At 43.2% G+C, this 19,948-nt stretch overlaps 1 protein-coding gene across 1 annotated transcript; it reads right to left on the bottom strand.

Moving 5' to 3' along the window:
• Positions 1 to 10,458: 10,458 nt before the first annotated feature.
• On the bottom strand, positions 10,459 to 19,661 carry LOC114585270 (uncharacterized). The gene is given in 9 exon segments (XM_028707773.2): positions 10,459 to 12,220; positions 14,057 to 14,127; positions 14,795 to 14,888; positions 15,853 to 15,936; positions 17,093 to 17,146; positions 18,705 to 18,814; positions 19,354 to 19,481; positions 19,484 to 19,557; positions 19,560 to 19,661. Coding segments are annotated over 9 exon segments (2,307 nt in total). The 5' UTR covers positions 19,654 to 19,661; the 3' UTR covers positions 10,459 to 10,622.
• Between the last annotated feature and the right edge of the window lie 287 nt (positions 19,662 to 19,948).

Genomic DNA, 19,948 nt, shown 5'->3' with positions numbered 1-19,948 from the left:
GCTTCTGGACTCCCACTTCCATCAACCCAAGCCAGCAGAACCACTGGTCATGAATGATGGGAGTTGTAGTCCAGCAACATCTGGAGGGCCAAAAGTTCCCCCACCCCTGTTCTAGACAAATGTATTACAAGCACAAACCATACCAGAACCAAATTACAACCTGAAGTTCACAGTCTCTCATTTCTTATCAGTCCCAAGATCAAATTGCATGCTACCTCTGCAATCAATACCGAAACAGCAAACATTATTTCCACTGCATCGCTCCCTTCAGGGAGACTCACGGCCAGGGCTCCTATGTTTTATCTGCTCCTTGTTTTGTTATTGTAATGTAGGACCCTTCTTTCCTTGCTGCTGTTTGTTGCTTCGCATTTTAAGGTGAACGACTTTATAGGAACACACACCCCTATTATTTTTTCCGCTGTTCAAGTCTTGGCAAAAATCTGTCATTTTTGTTGCTGCTGCTGTCTGTCATACAAGTGCTGAGCGACTTGCTAAAGGGCATGTCTATAGCCACAAGATGACCTGGGAGGGCAAAGGCCTTACCCCCGTGCCATTCCTGGCCCTCCTGCAAGTTCTTTACCGGCTGTTTTACGTCCAACAACAAAGAGCAACATCATTCATACTAAAAAGGCAATTCACACTGCCCCTGTCTCTGGACAGAGCAATGCATTGGAGGGACAGCTGTAGCTCAGTGGTAGAGCATCTGCTCTGCATGGAGAAGAACACAGATTCAATCCTCATCATCTGCAGGCAGAGCTGGGGATGTCCCCAGTCTGAAACTCTAGAGAGCTGCTACTAGTCTGTGAGGACAATACTGAGCTTGGTGGACCAGTGGTCTGAATCAGTATAAGGCAGCTTCTTCTGTTCATATCTGACGCAAGGCTGCTGCTAAAAATGGCAGCCGCTTGTCTAGTTCTCCCTCTTCTCCCATGTAGTTTTTAGCCATACTTGCAACATGCATTGCAAGGTGGTTGGGATGTGAACTTTTCTGCCATCACTCCATATTTGGCTCCTGCTGGCAGCATTGGGGAAACGCCAAATGTTATCATACATAGGAGTCTGCTCCTTCGGCCTCCCGCCAAAGATGATGGGCATTGGTATTCAAACGGTGTCTGCATGCCATGTCTTGTGATCAGTTAAGCAGTGTGGGGCTTACCTGGGCCCCTCCCAATATTTTATTCAAGTTGGCAACCCTGTGATACTACACAACAGGAGAAGACGTGCCTAAATGAGCATGCCGTTGAGATGGAATAACTCAACATTGGGCTACATTTTTAGAGGCAGCCCTGTGTGTTAAGCATAACATATAGTGTTGCTCCCATTTAGAGGAAGTGCAAGGATGGGGTTTTGTGGATTATTGCTTAAGTATATGCATTGGTGTTCACTTCTCTCATTAGCTAGCTATGAGTAAGATCTGAAGCGAGGCACCATTAATTAACAAATGACCTCAGCAGCAGCAATCTGATGTCCCACCCTGCTTTACCTTTAGGCTGTCATCTTCCTACACCGCAAAAGCCTCACCAATTTATTCTTTTTCTGAAACTCTTTCCAAGGCTGTCTGTCAGATTAAACCTACTGTGCTGATTTTCGTGTTGTTTTTACAGAGTCCCTGAGAAGTGATCTTAATGTTTATTGCTTAGCAAGAACCTGAGGGACAGAATGTGGATGGTAAAAACCCATTTATTTTGCGCTAGGGGGGGGGGATAAAACCCTAGGAAGAGTGCTTAATATGTTAATGCTGCAATACTAACCCCATTACCTGGGAATAACCCCGCTGAATTCAGTAGGAGGTGCTTCTGTGGAGACATGGTCAGGAATGTATTTAATTCTGTTTGTATCTTATTCACATTACATTTTATTGAAATTCTTTAAGAAATGAAGTCTGCTGCAATCCTGTACATATTTACCTAGGAGAAATTCCCACTGAACACACTGGGGCTTACTTCTGTGCAGATTAAGTGTAGGATTGCACGATATAATGTTTGAATAATGGGCAAAATCTATTGCTTCCTCATGCATTGCTCCACACTCATAAATCTGCACTTGTGGATGTGCTTCCGCACAAGGAATACTGAGTCCTTTCTGTCTCTCCCACTAGCCTCCAGCCACTTGCAACTACTGCTGCGTACATTGCAAGGTACTCCATCATTACTAAGAACGTGAGGGCTATGCACACATCTCCTTAATATATAGTGGCCTGTTCCTTGCTAGGCAGAAGAAGAAGAAGAAGAAGAAGAAGAAGAAGAAGAAGAAGAAGAAGAAGAAGAAGAAGAAGAAGAAGAGTTTGGATTTGATATCCTGCCTTTCACTCCCCTTCAGGAGTCTCAAAGCGGCTAACAATCTCCTTTCCCTTCCTCCCCCACAACAAACACTCTGTGAGGTGAGTGGGGCTGAGAGACTTCAGAGAAGTGTGACTAGCCCAAGGTCACCCAGCAGCTGCATGTGGAGAAGTGGAGACGCGAACCCGGTTCCCCAGATTACGAGTCTACCACTCTTAACCACTACACCACACTGCAGTATGCAAGATATATTATTTGCTCACCTGGAGCCCAGGAAAGGAAGGGCCACTGCATTAGGGATGCTTCCTTTTTTTCATTATTAATTTTCATTAGGTTTTTTTTAAAAAAAATAATAAGAAATTTATTTAACATACAATGTATATATTTTTCTTTTTGATTGCCCACCCTTTCCACACTGATGTTTTTAATCTTATCCTTCATTGCTGCATTATACTTGGCAAATCCCTGATTCCTATTCCACATGTGGTTCAGACTGTTCTCTTTTGTCCTGTCCCACATGAGAAAGGAGGATTTTCTATTCCCCCCTTTTTTCCTTGCACAGCTGTTTTTCCCCCATATTGATTTTTATTTTGTTACATAAGGACTTAGCATCCAGTTTCTTTTGCTAAACAGATAGCCTGGCACATTCCTGTTTGTTAGGAGAATGAGCCTTTGCAAAACTAAAGAGCAGGCCAAGTATAGGTAATTTGTTGCCATAGTAGTTAATGGTCAGAGATGTCATGTGGGAGCAGTAATGTCAGCATAATAATGTACGCTATGGCATCATATGATGAATAAAAATCCCTTTTTTTTGCTGTGCCAGAAAGCACGCAGCAATTCACCACGAAAATTTACAGAACACATGAATTGGGGGGGGGGGTCAGTTCTGGAGTGGACTTTGGGGTGCTGGAACATCCCAAACCATTGTAACATCTAAAATGGCCTTGCATTCTCCGTAATGGCAAGGGTGCTTTGCAGTGCACCTTGATGAGTGTCAGAGGAGAGGGATGTGAAAGGGCTCCATCAGTTGCCTGAGGGGAAAGACCCTCCCACAATATCTCCACCGGCTGATTGATATTTTACAGTGAAAGCAGCAGTCTTCAAAGTTTTGTAAACACAATTCACAATTAGTTTAAAACCAAAAAAGAACAGCTGAACCTTTCACAGGTTGGAACTATACTTATCCTCAACACAATTCTGCAACAAAGACACATGCTGTTCTCGAGTTCTCCTTGGCGTCTCCTGTAACTTTCATTTATTTATTTCATTAGCAATGTTTATATGCCCCTTGACTGTAAAAAACAAAAAACAAAACTCCCTCTAACTAGCGTATCACAAAATGAAATAAAAAATAAAAATTGTGGATTTAAAACATTTAAAAACAAGTTCAAACTGGGCATTGTATGGCACCCATAACTGTGCCACTGCCACAGATTGAAACACTGGAGTGAGAATATACAGTGGTACCTCGGAAGTCGAACGGAATCCGTTCCAGAAGTCCATTCGACTTCCAAAATGTTCAGAAACCAAGGTGTGGCTTCCAATTGGCTGCAGGAAGCTCCTGCAGCCAATTGGAAGCCGCGGAAGCCGTGGCGGATGTTCGGGTTCAAAAAAACATTCGCAAAAAGGATCACTCACTTTTGGATTTGCAGAGCCAAAACGTTCGACTCACAAGGCATTCGGGATCCAAGGTACGATTGTACAGTGGTGCCTCGCAAGACGAAATCAATCCGTTCCGCGAGTCTCTTCGTCTTGCAGTTTTTTCGTCTTGCGAAGCACGGCTATTAGCGGCTTAGCGGCTTTAAGAAAAAGGAAACAAACTCACAAGAACTCGCAAGACGTTTCGTCTTGCGAAGCAAGCCCATAGGGAAATTTGTCTTGCGACTCAAAAAACGGAAAACCCTTTCGTCTAGCGAGTTTTTCGTCTTGCGAGGCATTCGTCTTGCAGGGCACCACTGTATTGGGTATGGTAATCCCAAACTGTGAAGGGCTTTATATATGAATACAGTGGTAACTTGGTTCTCGAATTTAATCCGTTCTGGGAGTCTATTCAACTCCCGAAAAGGTTTGAAAACCAAGGCACGGCTTCCGATTGGCTGCAGGAGCTTCCTGCTCTCAGTTGGAAGCCACGTTAGATGTTCAGCTTTTGAAAAATATTTGCAAACCGGAACACTCACTTCCAGGAGCCATTTTGTTCAGGAGCCAAGCCGTTCGACAACCAAGGTACCACTGTAGTAACACCTTGAACTTGGTCCTATACCAAGCAGGCAGCCACTGCTAACCTCTGAGCTCAGGTGTTATATGCTGACAGGGTGTCACTCCTGTTAGCAATTGTGTTTTAGCATCCTGCAGTAACTACTGTTTCCAGATCAAGGACAAGGGAAGACAATTCTGATGTTACCAATGACTGAATTATTGTGGTCAAGCTCTGCTGATAAATTTTTAAACTAACTTACCCTTGTCATGGCGTTACCATGGGATGCATTCTTTGCCCCACATCACTGGCTGTTGTTAGTAAGTGTTGGAGAACTCGGAAAGGAGACTGGGAGTGCCATATGTTTTGCATATTATATTAATTCAATTTTTTTACTGTTCTATCTATTCAATTGAGTTCCTTCAATTTATTTTTTTCATCTTTCTGTTTCGTTTCATTACTCTGCTGTGAGCTGCCCTGGAGGGTTTTACTGAACAGCAACATAATGAAAATATTTTCAATGAATAGAACAGAAATTTATTAACATCACTCCATGCATCTACTAACTTAAAATAAATTTAGGTTTCTTTCAGCTTTGCTCTTCCTCATCCCTTAGGATCCTCCACCACCAAACCTTTGATAAGGGCCCTGCAAAAGGATAATTATCAAACAAGCGGCAGAGTCAAGAAAAGAGCTGAGGAGCACTGAGCACTAGACCAGTGTTTCCCAACCTTGGGCCTCCAGCTGTTTTTTGGACTACAACTCCCATCATCCCTAGCTAGCAAGACCAGTGGTCAGGGATGATGGGAATTGTGGTTCAAAAACAGCTGGAGGCCCAAGGTTGGGAAACACTGCACTAGACACCATCCCTGGCCAACAGGCTATGTGGTAAATGACCAATATGCAACATAGGAAATCCCAGTGAAGTGACTGGCCCTCATTCATTCCACCAAGATTCTCCACATATGTACTTCATTGTACCTGTAGGAGCTCTGATCCTTTGCAGACAGAGAAGTTCTAGTGGAAAAGGGCAACTCTCCTAGAGATGGCTTAGAGTAGATGAGGACAACTCTACTAGGGTAGCAAAAAAGGACAGGGCTCCTGTGCCTTTAGTAGCAGTGCAGAAAAGGGCATTCCAGCAGCTGTGTAACTGCTCAGTCTTTCAGAGTCTGTGAGCAAGCTTCTTTGCACTGAAGCGCCATCTGTACCCCCCAAAGTGTACAAGAAGCTCTGAATGATGGGCAGGGTCACTTTACTTTAGAAGGACTAGGGGTGGGGAAGCATCAAATAGCCACTGACCTCTTTGCTTCTCTTTTCCTCCTTTTGCGCCGCTTTCCTCCTCAGCCATTTCTGCCTTTTCCTCTGCACTCTGCAAATCCAGCTGTGCACTGGCAGAGGAAGACTTTCTCTAAGACGTCCTGAGCGACTCTGTGCCAAGTCTTGTTAATATTTCACTTTACTGTCTTAGCTCCCTTAGCCACCTCTAAAATACAAGCAAACTTCCTCCCCGCAGCTAAACTTTTTTTTTGGTCAACAAGATTAACTTGTTAACTTAAAGTTACTTATTCCCAGTCTGGCCAAATTAAAAAGCTTGCATAGACAGTCCGCATTTGTGTGTAAATGTAGCCCATTGATTTAAAAAGAGGCTTGGCATACTTTTGAGGGTTGCACTTCAGAAATTGCCATTTGTTACAGCAGTGGTGGTTTTTAAAGGGTTTTTTTGTGTATGTATGTTATTGTGGAAACAGGATGCTCGCTCCAGATGAATTAGGCCCAACTCACTGCCTGGCATAAATTGACACAGTCTCCTTGGCTTGGACAGGGTTATGCCATTTTACACCAGCTTAGATTCAAAACATTTAATGGCTCCATGTGACAGTTCTTAACTTCAGAAGAGGAGACAAGCTTCTTTCAGTCTAAACAGGCTGGCTTTTATTCCTGTTTCTGCACCCTAGATAGGCTTGCCATTGTTCATAATTGTTGTAGAGTATTCATATTTCAGGACCTTTGTCCATACCAAGTAGAAAACATGTTTCATAATATAAGTGGAGTGCTTTGAGCCCATATGCCAGATGGCTGAGAGATTGCAGTTGGTCTAAGGCTGTTTTTTGAGGTTTGGGGTGAGGGAAATGAAATCAATACCTCTATGATGCTTTCTTATCCTGAGGAAGTCTCTTGGTCCATCGAACCCAGTGCTATCTATACTACAGTAACTGCCAGGAAATCTCCAGGCAAGGGCAGGAGGTAGAAAACCTGTCTTGCTGATGTGGCAAGTGGCTAAAATTTCCCATAATTCACAGGGTTAAATGGTGGTTGCAACCTTCAAACCAGATGTTTTGGAAAAAGATTATTTGCTCACAAGCCATTGAGATCTAATTTTAATTTAATGCATCTACAGGGAAAATACCAGCTTCTTACAACTTCTTTAATAATTGGCAAGGTCAATCTCTCTAATTCTGTAATGGGTTTTCCACTATTTGGGTGGATACACACAATCATTTCTGTCAGGAAAAGGCCACTTTTTGTGGTTACTATTCTGTTCAGTAGCCTAGCAGCAGAGCGGTTCCTAAAGCTATTGAGAGCCTTACATACAAATATCTTGAATCTGGCCTGGAAACAAATTGGCAGCCTGTGAAGATCTCTTGAGCAGGGATGTGATATATGTGTGGACAGAGTCTCACTCCTGTGAACATTCATTGTTCTGCACTGTATTTTCCAGACCAATCACAAGCAGTGCATCATAGTAACTACATAGAGTGCATTGAAGTAACCCAGCCTTGAAGTTGTCAGTGCCTGGAGTATTGCAGTCAAGCTATCCTGGTTCCAGAACAGTTGCAGCTGGCACACCAGCCAAGAATGGTAAAAGGTGGTCCTAGCCACTGAGGCCATCTGAGCCTCTGGTGACAAAGCTGGATCCCAAAGCATGCCCAAACTGTGAATCTGCTTCTTCAGAGAGTATATCTCCATCCAAGGCATGCAAGTGACCAATTTATTGCACACAGGAACCACTCTCCCATAACAATTCCATCAGGGCCCCAACTCCAGAAGGCCTAGTTTTGCCGCCACTCCTTTTTTACGGGGGGGAGCCCATCATGTTCCCCTACAGTTAGGGCATGGGACCACACATTTAGGCCTTTGTCCCAAATTATCACTAGCCCTTTCACTCATGCTCTACTTTCCCCTGCCCAGAACCAGCAACACTAAAGCACCATCGCTGTAGCTCCCTGTCACATGTCCACACAGACAAATCTTGACAGCATCAACTAATAACACCACATAAAGCATGAAGCTTAGGGTTTCAGATGTTAAACTAAGCGTCTGTAATAAACACAGACAGAAGATACCGAACCTTTAACTGCACTGGGGTTTGTATTCAGCTAAGTTATAGAGTAGACCCATTGAAATCAATGCAATTAAGTAGGACATGCCAATGCGTTTCCACTGAGTCTGACTTAGCTGGATACAATCCATTATCATTATTATGGTCATAACATTCCTTTCCTATTGGTAAACATGCTCCCCACCCCAGGAAAAAAATCAATAAAACTGTAAGTTCAAAAAGACTCCCCCACAAGCCATGTGATTTACAAAACAGTCAGGCCTGCTTCTGACCTTAAAACACAAAATCAATTTGGAGTGTTCAAACTATTGTCCTTTGAATATTTCTTGAAAGTTCACGTATTAGAACAGCACATGTTTCCATCTTCTCAATTTGTTTTCCCTTTTATCTGCTCTTTGATTTAGTAATACTGCACACATTTTAAACCATTTTGGAGCGCAAGGCATTTTAAAATAAAACCACACCTTGGTACAATCAATAAACAACTGCACTATGATGATTTACATTTCCAAGGAAGGTCAATAACACTATTCATGAAAAATTTCACCATCCATGAAAAAAAATGAGAACTGCAATTTTTAAGAGGTTACAGTATGAACAAAGGCTGCAATCATATGCACACTTATCTGCCCTATTGAAGTAAAAGACATGTACTGTATGGGATTGCACTGAAAGACTGCATTCCACAACACACTGGGAAGAAAGTCCTATTGAACAAAATGAGACTCCCTTCTGAATAAACTGGATCAGTTGTTTGATCCATGCATGCATGTGCACACATTTTAAAGTTACAAAATGGTGCAGTCACTGCACATAGAAAGGAAGTTATACTGTTTGTCACAGTACTAAAATAGCCATGAAGTCAAGCCTATCGTTTGTCTTGACATTTGTACAACTAGTCCAGACTATGCAAACTATCATGGTAAGGGTACTACCCACAGGAGAAATTACCATGTTTGCAGAGACAAAATACTGTAATTTTGGTGCTGTGGAATGAAAATGTATCCACAGTGTAAGTGCTTTTGAGGGATGATATTTAGATTCCCCGGAACAATAGCCCAGTTATTGCTCAAAGTGATGCTGCAGATGCTGAAGCCCAGAATCACTTCATAATTGACAGCGTAAAAATACATTTTCAGCTTCATCCAGAACCTGAGTTTTGTCCGTCTCCTAATTTCATGCCCAATAGCTCAGTTATTAAGCCCCCGGTGGCATGTTACTTATCTAATAAGGACCTTTGAAGAGTGATGTGTTAATCCTTTCAGAGGAGATAAACAAATCATTAAAAGATGCTTGTGAACTGCCTCAAAATAAATTATAGAACATGATAGGATTGCTACGGTGTATCTTATCACCGGAAGATGGGAATTAATGTTTTAAGGATCTGCGCCATGTCGAATTTAATATAACATGACATGGGAACAACAACACCAGAGGAATCGCATTCACATTTGCCTAACACAAATGTCACAGAGAAATTGTTACAATGGCTACCTTTGTATATTTCCCCTGAGATGTTAATATTGCATCAGGTAAAGGCAGCATCTATGGCTGTACTGAGATGTGGGGTTTATTGTGTTAGTTTTACTGGTTATAATGCTAGCACTGCTGTCTCATGTGTTGCTGAAAGCCATGGAGCATTGTGGAGCCCAGAGAAAGCAAAGAAGGGCAGGTAAGGGAGAAGAAAATTACACAGAGTCAAAAGGGATGAAGCAATGGAAGGGAAGAAACCATTTACAAGCAATCCGTTCTGGCCTATGTTAATGGAGAGAGAGAGAGAGAGAGAGAGAGAGAGAGAGAGATTTGGTTCTTCCTTTGCCTACTTTGTTCATTTTATTCCTCCACCACCCTTCTTCTTTCATGGAACCCAACCAAGGCAGCGTACATGCACACTTTGGGCTCTGCCTAATACAATTGTAGCAGATAAGTTGTTACAGTGGCTCCCTTTGACGATGGTCCAGCCCACTGGCTGCATGTGGCCTCCAATGGATTATCCCTGAGGGAACATGGCCCTCAACATAATTAATAGCACTACTAGTAGTAGTAGTAGTAGTAGCACTTATATGCTGCCCATCTGACTGGGTTGCCCCAGCCAAATATAAAAACACAATAAAACATCAAATATTAAAAAAAACTTCCCTATAGAGGACTGCCTTCAGACGTATTCCAAAAGTCATATAGTTATTTATCTTTTTGACATCTGGTGAGAGGGCGTTCCACAGGGCGGGCACCACTACTGAGAAGGCCCTGTGCCTTCTCAGTGAGGGATCCACTAGAAGGCTTTGGAGCTGGACCTCAGCCCCCCCCCCCTTTATGGGGTAGGGCTGGAAATGATGTGTGTTTCCTCCATGGTTAAGAAAGCCTAGGCAATATCAGGTCCCAAATTGCAACTTACAAGGCCCATCTGTGTGTACTTGCCTATCCTGTAATCTACAAGCATAGATGGAAACACACTGGTGAATTAAAAGTGAGCAGATGCTCAGCAAACCCAAATCTGATAATGGGGAAAATCAAGTTCATGTGGAATGTAGAAATCTAGAGTTGGCTCAGCATCTCCTGAATATATATCCTGTTTTTTACCAAATAATAAGCACATACCAAGAAATTGTGAGAGTTACACTACTGCCTTTATTGAAAAACACACCTCCCTTACAGACCACAATCTCTGGAAACTCTCCTTCCTATTGCAGCCCAGCAAATGTGGGGTCCTGCACTGCCTGGTGTGAACACAGAAGTCAGAGGTGATCACAAATCAGTGAGCAAGACGGTGAGCTTAAATGTGAGCCAGCTAGCTTGAACATACCCCTGGTCAATGAGTCACATTTGGGAACTGGTTCGCTCCAAGTTTCTGGCCTTCAATACTTGGAAGCTGTGTACTAGACTGAGGGAGTTTAGTCAGTCTCCTTCTCCGTTGGTCATTCATGCTGATGACCTGGCTCGTTTCAGATACGTACTGATGCTTTTCACCCTGGACTTCAGATAAGAGGCGAGATTGTGCTGTTCTTCTGAGCAGTCTGTGTTTTGTTGGGAGAGAAATGTCACCCCCCAGGAGAGCTGATAGAGGTCCCTTTTTCCGACCTTGCAGTGCACCCTTAGAATCTGCCTGTGTCTGCTTCCCCTCAGGAGGCACCTCCCTGCTTCCATTGGCTGAGCCATTCCCCTCAGGCTCTCCTAAACTGCATCCTTCAACTGAGTCGTTCCTCTCAGGCTTTCCTTTACCGGGTTCTTTAGCTATGTCATTCCCCTCAGGCTGTTCTTCATTGAGTCCTTTAGATGAGCTGCTCCCCCCAGGCTCTGCCTTACTTTGTCCATCAGGCACCCTATTCTTCCCTGCCCGGGACTTGCTCCTACCACCGTGCGATGACCTCCTTCCAGCTTGAGACCTGCTCCTCTTGCCATACGGCTTTTTTACCCGAATCTGGGGCTCTTTCCTTTTCAGTGGCAGCACTTTGCCACCAGAGGAAGTCAGATGTGTTTGAGGAGCCACTTTAGTATCAGCACAAGCCTTTCCCTTCATACCACTGAATTCTGTTCCCTTCCCAGGTTCAGACTCTAAAGTAAGCCTGTGCTTCTCACCTTTGGACTCTGGCTTGTCATCCTTCGGCTCATTCTTTCTGAGCAGCTTTTCGCTTTTCACAGCACGTGGGTTGCATCTTTCTGCCGGTTGCTTCTGTTTCCCAGCATGAGGCTCCCTATTCCCAGCCTGAGGGTTATGTTCAGAAACCACCTTGTGCTTCATAGCTGATTCATTACACACAGGGTCTGGTTTCTTGTGACTGAGGGACCCCTTATCTGGCCTGGACTGCCCCTCGTCCTGCCTAGGCTGCTCTTTTTTCCATGTGGCATGCCCCTTGTCCTGATCCGTATGTCCCTCCCCCAGCCTAACAACTCCTGGGCTGTTCTTATCTGATGGGGGATGCCCCTCGTCCACTCTCTGTTGCCTCTTGTTTGCCTTGAGATGCCCTTCGTCTGGTCCAGAATTCTCACCTGGCTTGGGAAACACAAAATACCCTGTATCTGACTTGGAGTGTTCCACTTCTGGGCGAGATAGTCCCTTATTAGTCTTATGCCCCTCTTTCAGATCACATTTCCCTTCCCCTGGCCTAGGACAACCCCTGTCTGACCTGCGATGTTCCTCACTAGCCTTTGGACCCTGTGCTGCTTTTGCCCAGCGATGACCAGCATTAGCCCCTGAAAAGCACTTGTCTTTCTCATGTTGCTTTCCTTCAGCCCAGTCTCGACACTCTTCTGCCCAGTCTCGCCACTGGCTTGCCCAGCGCCGCCAGTCTTCTGCCCACCGACGCCTTTCACATGTCCAAAACCGATTCTTTTCTGGATAATAGTAGCCCCTGTCCAACCTGTAATCCCAGTTGTTTGCGTTAATTTCTCTATCGTAAACAGGTATGCCTGCAAGAGCCAGAATATATTGGTCAACTGGAGGTCTGTTCCAGTGATGGAGCTACAGAAATAAGCCTAGGATCTGCATTTACACACTCTTTCCATGTCCAGTATGATTAAAAATTATCACACAATTTCAGGGCATGGTTTATGTTTCTCCCATAAAATTTGTAGAGCATGTAAACATCCAGAATTCTTATGACTCGCTGACAATAATGTTAACTATTCTGTTGCATTCTGTTGCATTCAGACTTAGTCATGCTTGGAGTAGACCCACAGAAATCAATGCAACTTGATAGTCACAATCAATGAGATTTCTGTGGGTCTGCTCTAAGCATGACTAAGTCTAGATTCAATCCTTTTTGTCACCCTTATATCCTATTTGCACTAAGGGTATGCTGAATTCAGCCACAAATGTTCTCTCTCAGTCCCTATGGTCCCCATATGGTCTCGAAGTCCCTATGTTGACTGAGGCATACAGCAAGGGATCTTGAATATCCCACCATCTACCAGATGACCCACCAGAATTTGGTCAGTGGTCTGCATTTGGTGGCTTTAGTAGGAACACCAATTGTACTCACACAAAGGAAATACCCAAGAAAAAGAGTAAACAGACTGGGTTGTATTCAATGCTGTGTAAGCAAAATTCCATTCATGCAACAGGACTTTCCAGAGATTCCCTGGGGCAAATTGTAAGGGTGTGTAAAAGCTATACAGGGGAGGAAGTTCCTTTGTGCCAAGCAGAAGTCTGTTATGTGAATGGAACAGAGGCACTGCATGCCACTCATTATCATGTCCCATGGAAATTAGGATAATAATGCACCACACACATTCTTAAATTTAACAGGGGAGAGAGAAGCAGACATTGAAGGAGATATAAGACAGGTAATGGAGAACAGTGCCTGAATTGACTAAGGTGCATAATTTTGCCAAGTAAATGAGGACAAGACTAGGATAAACCAGAGAGGGTTCATTTTTTGCACCCAGCATCCCCTGGTTTATGCTGGTTGTGCTGGTTATAATTATTTTATCTGCTGTGTCTTGTGCTGCTTTGGGGATAGCATTGCTGGGCTTTTATTTTTTGGTTTTTAGGTTTAGGTGTTTTGTTTTGTTTTGCTTTGTTTTGTTTTGTTCTGTTTTTGTAAACAGGACTTTGTATTTTATTGTCTTTGTTAAGTGCCCAGAAGACTTGGTCAGATGGGCAATATATAAATGCTGCTGTCATCATCACCATGACCTAATGGGTTTTATTCAGTGTTAGTCATACTCAGAGTAGACACATTGAAATTATTGAAAATGCCTAACAGGCTCATTAATTTCAATAGGTCTACTCTACGTAGAACTTTGTTGGCAATAGCTGGATGTTACCCTCTACCCCCTGCCTGCCATTCCAGGCATTAATATATTGTGAATATTGTAGATTCCCTAGATTACACCAATACAACATATGCTAATCAATGAAATTGTTCTCTCTTTTCCATTCTTTATTCCAGATTTGAGTGTATTTGGCATATATCCTGCACCTTTATTCATTCATTCATTTGTTCAGTCATTTGTTTGCTTGCAAAGCTAATCATCCTTACCTATAATTCACAGGACAAAGAACATGTTTTCTTATTGGGTTGTTGTTTTGTTTTTTGTTTGCCTAATGAGCTGTGAAAGAATAAGGTGGTTTTCAAACAAAAGGAAACAAAAAACCCTCTGAGTCAGAATTTTCTGGGTGTCTCAATTTTCAAGAGAGAAAGCATGCTTTCTGAAAATTAGGCTCCTCGGAGGTGCCCTATACATACTGAGGTAAGCATTTAACACCTGTCACAAGGCATAATACAGCCCACTCAAATTTACCATTAACATGGATAGATACCGTCTTCCCGTCCTCTTCTACTTCCAAGTACTTGCTTTCATTCTCGAGATGTCTGAAGGGGAGAAATGTCACATAGTTACCTGACCAAACAAGGGACAGATGCTTTAGGAACAAAAGAAGCCTCCATATTATAGCCTCCTTGTTCAAACACTCATTTGGATAGATCCCTATGTGCATGTGAGAACTTTATTTGCTCCTATATGTGTGTAGGAATCTGCCCATCAAGTCACTGTTGTCTCAAATATTCATCTAATAAAAGTTTCCTCACAAATTCTGTAAGGCAGACATATGACTGTTAAACTCACTCACATACCTCTTTCCTCTAAAGGCATACAGATACCCTCTCACATCCTGTACACCTGAGAGAGTCAGACACATTACTTGCTTGCTACCCTAAGGACTCCAAGCAACATACAAAGTATAAACACAGATACGTTACATTATCCTGGACCCAGGAGTTAGGAACATAAAACAAGCCTGCTGGATCAGGCCCATCTTGTCCAGCATCCTGTTCTCACAGTGGTCAAACAAATGTCCATGGGAAGCCTGCAAGCTGGACATGAGTGCACACCTGTAATTCCCAGCAACTGGTATTTCAGAGGCATTTTGCTTTTGGACATGCTTGCACATTGCAAACACACAGAGTTATGCAGCCAGGAGAATCAAGACTTAAGGAGAAGATTCCTACAAAGCTGTTCCCTCCCTCCCACCCCCCTTACCTTTTGGTTGTGATTTTTTTGCCATTGATGAAGGCAGTCACGATGGAAAAGTGATGGAACCTTTTAGGAGCGCTGAAGAAGGATACAGAAAAATCTGAAACACACAGGTTGCCACATACTCATTATGAAGTGCATCCAGGCCACAAATTACACACACACACACACAAAACAAGCACACTGTAATTCATCTTTCATCCTCTCTTGTCAGATGCTCTGGTCAGGGGTAGCTAACTCAGTGCCCTCCAGAAGCTGCTCTAATCATAGCAATGCTGCCTGGGTGTGATGCAGGTTTGATTCCCAAAACATCAGGAGGTTATCATATTGGCTACACTTGCTCTTGTCAATTACCTCAGCGATACTAGTTATAAGACTGAAAAGGACCTCTGGAGCTATTGAACTTGCTCCCTAAGGATCAAATCACCTCCACAGCAGCTTCCGCCCCAGCAGACTTTTACATCAGCTTTAGTGATTTTTCTGATAACACTGGCAATGGGAGGAAGGGTTGCTGGTAACAACAGCAGAAGTCTTATGCTGCTGTTTAGTCACCATTTTGGCACAAAGCACCAGAAGGACAAGTGGGACTGAAATACTGAAACCAGAAATAGGCCGAGGGACATAGAGAGAGAGAGAGATGATGATGATCAACACACCCTTCCAAATAATCTTTTCCTTAGGATACATATAGGCATTGCTCTTCTGCTCTCTTTCTACAGCATAGCTTTATGCCTGGCCTGTATGTATTCTCAGTTTGGTTAAATCCTTAAAACCTGGCTATTTATTTCTCTTTCTATCAGAATACTGTGCCACAAACAGAAGCCTCACCGCAGGTACCTGCAGGTATAGGTACCTGCAGTGCTATTTTTCAAGAAAAAGAAGTGCCAGAACTCACCATGATCGCCTCCCTTGTTCTCTTATCATGGTAATGGAGCCCACCTGAGACGTGCCAGAACTAAGTTCCAAAAGCCCTGGGTACTTGAATTAGCAGTCCTAAGCCAACAGCTGTGGCAACCAACAGACTTCACAGCAGAGCAGTTTTCCAGAAAGGATGTAAAGATTACCTGAAGAAGAACGTTGTTTTGTGAAGAATATTTTGATGCCATCGTGATCAAACACAGACAGGTGCTTCTCATCCTCAGATCTCTCTAAGGAGAGAGAAAGGGAAACAATTCCAAATTCTGTGCTGTTTGAAAGGGATATGTAAATAGCATGGTTTTGAAAAATAAAAATAAGCTGTTACAACATCACCAAAGTTGTTGCATCTTTTTCTTCCAGGATGTATGGGAGGATTAAGGTAAGGAGGCAAAAGAATCTTTCCTTGGAGGCAGAACTAGTTATTTCCTCCAAGTTGCTTTCCAATCTACCAGGCTGCAGCAGTCATGGAACCCCTAGATACAGTCAACCTAGATGTATTATAGTAGCTATTTTCAACCGCCGGCATGCTTCTTTGTGCGTAAGGAAACAGAATTAGATTCTGAATCTCTTTAAACACATATGGGTGAAGAAGACTTTTGAAAACCATTCATAGCCTCTTGAGGTATGTGTAAAATAGGGGCGGGGAACATTTTGGGCTCTGCAGGTGGTGAGATGATCTATCTGGCAGTCACAACACCACTATGGGCATCACATGTTTGACAGGTGGGTTGCTCCACACACCCATTGAAATCCTTTGTGGTCACCACAATCCTGTCTGAGCACAGGATTGGGCTGAATGCTCTTTGCAGCAGTTTCTCCCACCCTTTTAAAGATTGCTGGAGCAATCTTTTTAAAAAGTGGATGAAACAGCTGCAAAGAGTGTTCAGTTGCTTTCCTGAGCCCAGTGCTAAACAGAACCATTAATGTCCTGTTAGGAACGGGAGGGAGAAATTTGTTTGCTTAGCATTTTAATGCAAACCTACCCGATTCGCATATCCAATACACAAAACAAAACACAGCTGTCTTTCAAAAGTCAGACCTCTCTGAATTTTGCAACACCATTTCCCAGCCAAAAAAGTGTACATATATTCATGAAAATCATGTTCCCAAATGCATCATGCTAGAGGAAATTGCTTGAAAAACTGGATAGAGTGGATGCAATGTCACATACAGAAATCATGCACTTTAGGAAAAATGAACGCAAAAATATGTGGGCTTCAAGAAAAAAATGCAAATGATGTGGAAATGTGGTGAAAGGCTGGAAAAATGTGAATCCAAGAGGAACTGAAGTGGACAGGTTGGTAAGTCCCACTAAGCCTTAGAGATGTTACTAGGCTTAATCAGAGGTTGGGACAAGGCCCTTGGCCTCTTCTCTGGACTACTCACTTGTTTCCTTGAAAGTCTCTGTGCTGCTCCCATCATACTGGTTACGAGTGCTTCCTGGAATAGAAGTAAAAGTGGAAGGAAATTTCAAGCTGCCTCTTCATCTCTAGCTTTGAGTTTTTCAATTTTATTGCTGCTGTTCTGCATCATGTTAAAGAGACCAAGAAGTCCCTGGTTCAAACCACATCAAAGCCATAAATCCAGCTCAGTGACTATTAGACAAGCCGCTGTCTCTGGACCTCAGTTCTCTCCATTTCTATGCAACCCTTCATCCGAGGCTCACAGGGCAGTTTACATTACAAAAATACATAACAGAGTAAGAAACAAAAACAGTTTAAAAGGCCATAACTGGCGAATTAAACAAAGACCTGGGAGAAGAGGAATGTTTTTGCCTGCTGCCAAAAGATACGATGAAGGTGCCAGGTGAACCTCCCTGGGGGAAGCATGGCTGGGAAGTGGATGTGAAGAATGTAATATCAGTTTGACAGTGGGGAGACGCACAGCGCATGATGGGGTGTGGTATCTTTTCCAACTGCTGGGCCAGAACATGACTTCCACTGCCACCTCCAGGCCACTTTGACAGGTGGGCAGAGCTGCCCAATTGTTAATTGTCTTAATATGATGTCAGACGACAACTTCAGAGGGGCCTGCTGTTAGTGCTGATCAACTGATTTATATTGACAGTGAGCCCCACGTTGGCCTTTTGCAGGCACAGTTTGGATTCAAACCATGCCTGCAAAAGGATATTGTTTCTCTGCAGCTCTTTGCAAAGCTGGTCTACAAAATAAAAATGTCCAGTTACAAATGCAGTTTGACTCCAGACCACACCAGCTTCAAAAGTCCTTGCTGTTAGTGAGCTCCGCTTGCCAAGGAACAATCAAGAGTGTGCTTAAAACTCCTTATTGTTTCTTTGCAACCACGTCTTTACGTGCCCCACACCTGATGTTCCAAATGATGTCGGGTGCAGAGCAGGTGGGTGTTGTTTGGGGAAAACAGCCTTGCAGTCCAAATTGAGACTCCTGCTGAGTCTAATTTGACTCACAGTCCAAACTGTATTATTATGCTTATTATATCTTACTAGGAATTGAAGATAAAGAAGGACAGAATGGTGGCAGATCCATATTTCTTGTATAGTTTAGCTCCAATCATAGTTAGTTTCTCCATATTCAAGCCTTTTTTTAGAAAAAAAAATCATTCTGTCAGCAAGGTAGAAGGTCGAACTTCCATCCTTCCAAAGATAATTGTAAATGGAGATTAGATTAAGCAGCTTAAACTGGAGTGGAAGAAAACAAAGGTCAAATGTGGGAATGGTCTTGTATGTGCATTGAAGGATTGGAAGAAAATATGTTAACAATTCCGACTGTGCAAACAAAAAGATGAATGAAGGAAGTTTGGAATTACTTATGCAACCTTATGTCGCTGCCTAAAGAATGGAGTGTTACTATTTTTATTTGTTCATTTATTTGCATTCTAGAGCAGCTGACAAAGTTTAATCCATGTTCATTATGTTTTTATTTGGGATTAATCAGTCAAAAATAAATTAGCTGTTATGACTGTGAATGTTCTATTGGAGAGAGGAAGAAAAGGAGCACTGAAGAGAAACTGGGTGACTTACTGTCTGAAAGGACTTTGTAGGCTTCCACAACCTCCTTGAACTTCTGTTCAGCTTCTGCCCTGTTATCTGGATTTTTATCTGGGTGCCATCTGAGCACTTTACTCCTGTACCTGCACAGTTCACAAGATGCAACAAACATTAGGGGCTATCCATCCTAGAACTATCCACCTATGCTCTCCACCATGATAATGGCGAGAACCACCCAAATAGACTGGTGACCATCTTCCAGTACCATTATTCTGGACAGTTTCTCAGACCATGACTTATCATGGTGATGATGAGGCAATAGCGGGCAACTGGATTTCTGCCTCAATTGTCCACGGAGGAAACCAAGTTAACAATATAGGAACCTGCCTTATACTGAGTCAAATACTGAGCCAGCTGGACCAATGATCTATCTACAGAAACTCTTGAGGGTTTCAGACCAAGTTCTTGCCCAGCCCTACCTGGAGATGCCAGGAATTAAACATGGGGCCTTCTAAACGCAAGGCAGGTGCTCTGCTTCTGAACTATGGCACCTTTCCTGATATTAAGTCACTTACTAATATCAGGCCCTGCTGGTAAATGTTGACAGAGAAGCAACATGAGGAAAGGTTAAGATTACAAGGGTTGTAGGAAAAGGGGCACTCCAAGGAAAGATTTCTCTTACGCTCTTTTAATATCACTCATAGAGGCACTTTGGGGAACATCCAGGATTTTGTAGTAATCCACCATGATGTCCATCCATCCAATGCAAAGGCCAGCCGGGAAGCTGAGGAAGAAGAGCAGCCAGATGTGAGGGTGATTCCTCTTTCTGAAAATACAATGGGAGTACAGAAGCCTTGGGTTGCCTTGAGGTAAGCAGTGGCAGAATGTTTTCAGGGGCAGAAGATCTCACATTCCAATTTGGTGTTGATGCCATGACTCCCAGTTCCACCAGCTCTCCCAGTTGCGCTTCCCCATCCTTCATGGATTGCGACTCCACACCACTGCACAACATGGCGTCATTATGCAGCCCCCAATCAGAGAGCAGCTCCCTCTCCCTTTTTTAAAAAGTAACCAAGTTGATGTGTTTTGCTTTGAATGCATATGTCCATCTGTCTTTCAGTGCATTGAGTATGAGCTGTAAATATAGGTGCTCCTAAGACGTAATCACATTTTATCTGAAACATTGTGGGTGGGGGTTCTCACTTCACAATGAAACTCCTGCTACAGCCTCAAATCCCCACAAAAACAATGCCATATCCTGCAGGTAATCAACCATG

The sequence above is a fragment of the Podarcis muralis genome, chromosome 1 (assembly GCF_964188315.1).
Source record: "Podarcis muralis chromosome 1, rPodMur119.hap1.1, whole genome shotgun sequence".
Taxonomy (NCBI): domain Eukaryota; kingdom Metazoa; phylum Chordata; class Lepidosauria; order Squamata; family Lacertidae; genus Podarcis; species Podarcis muralis.
The sequence above is the reverse complement of the archived record's forward strand: the minus strand, read 5'-3'. Positions and strand labels throughout refer to the sequence as shown.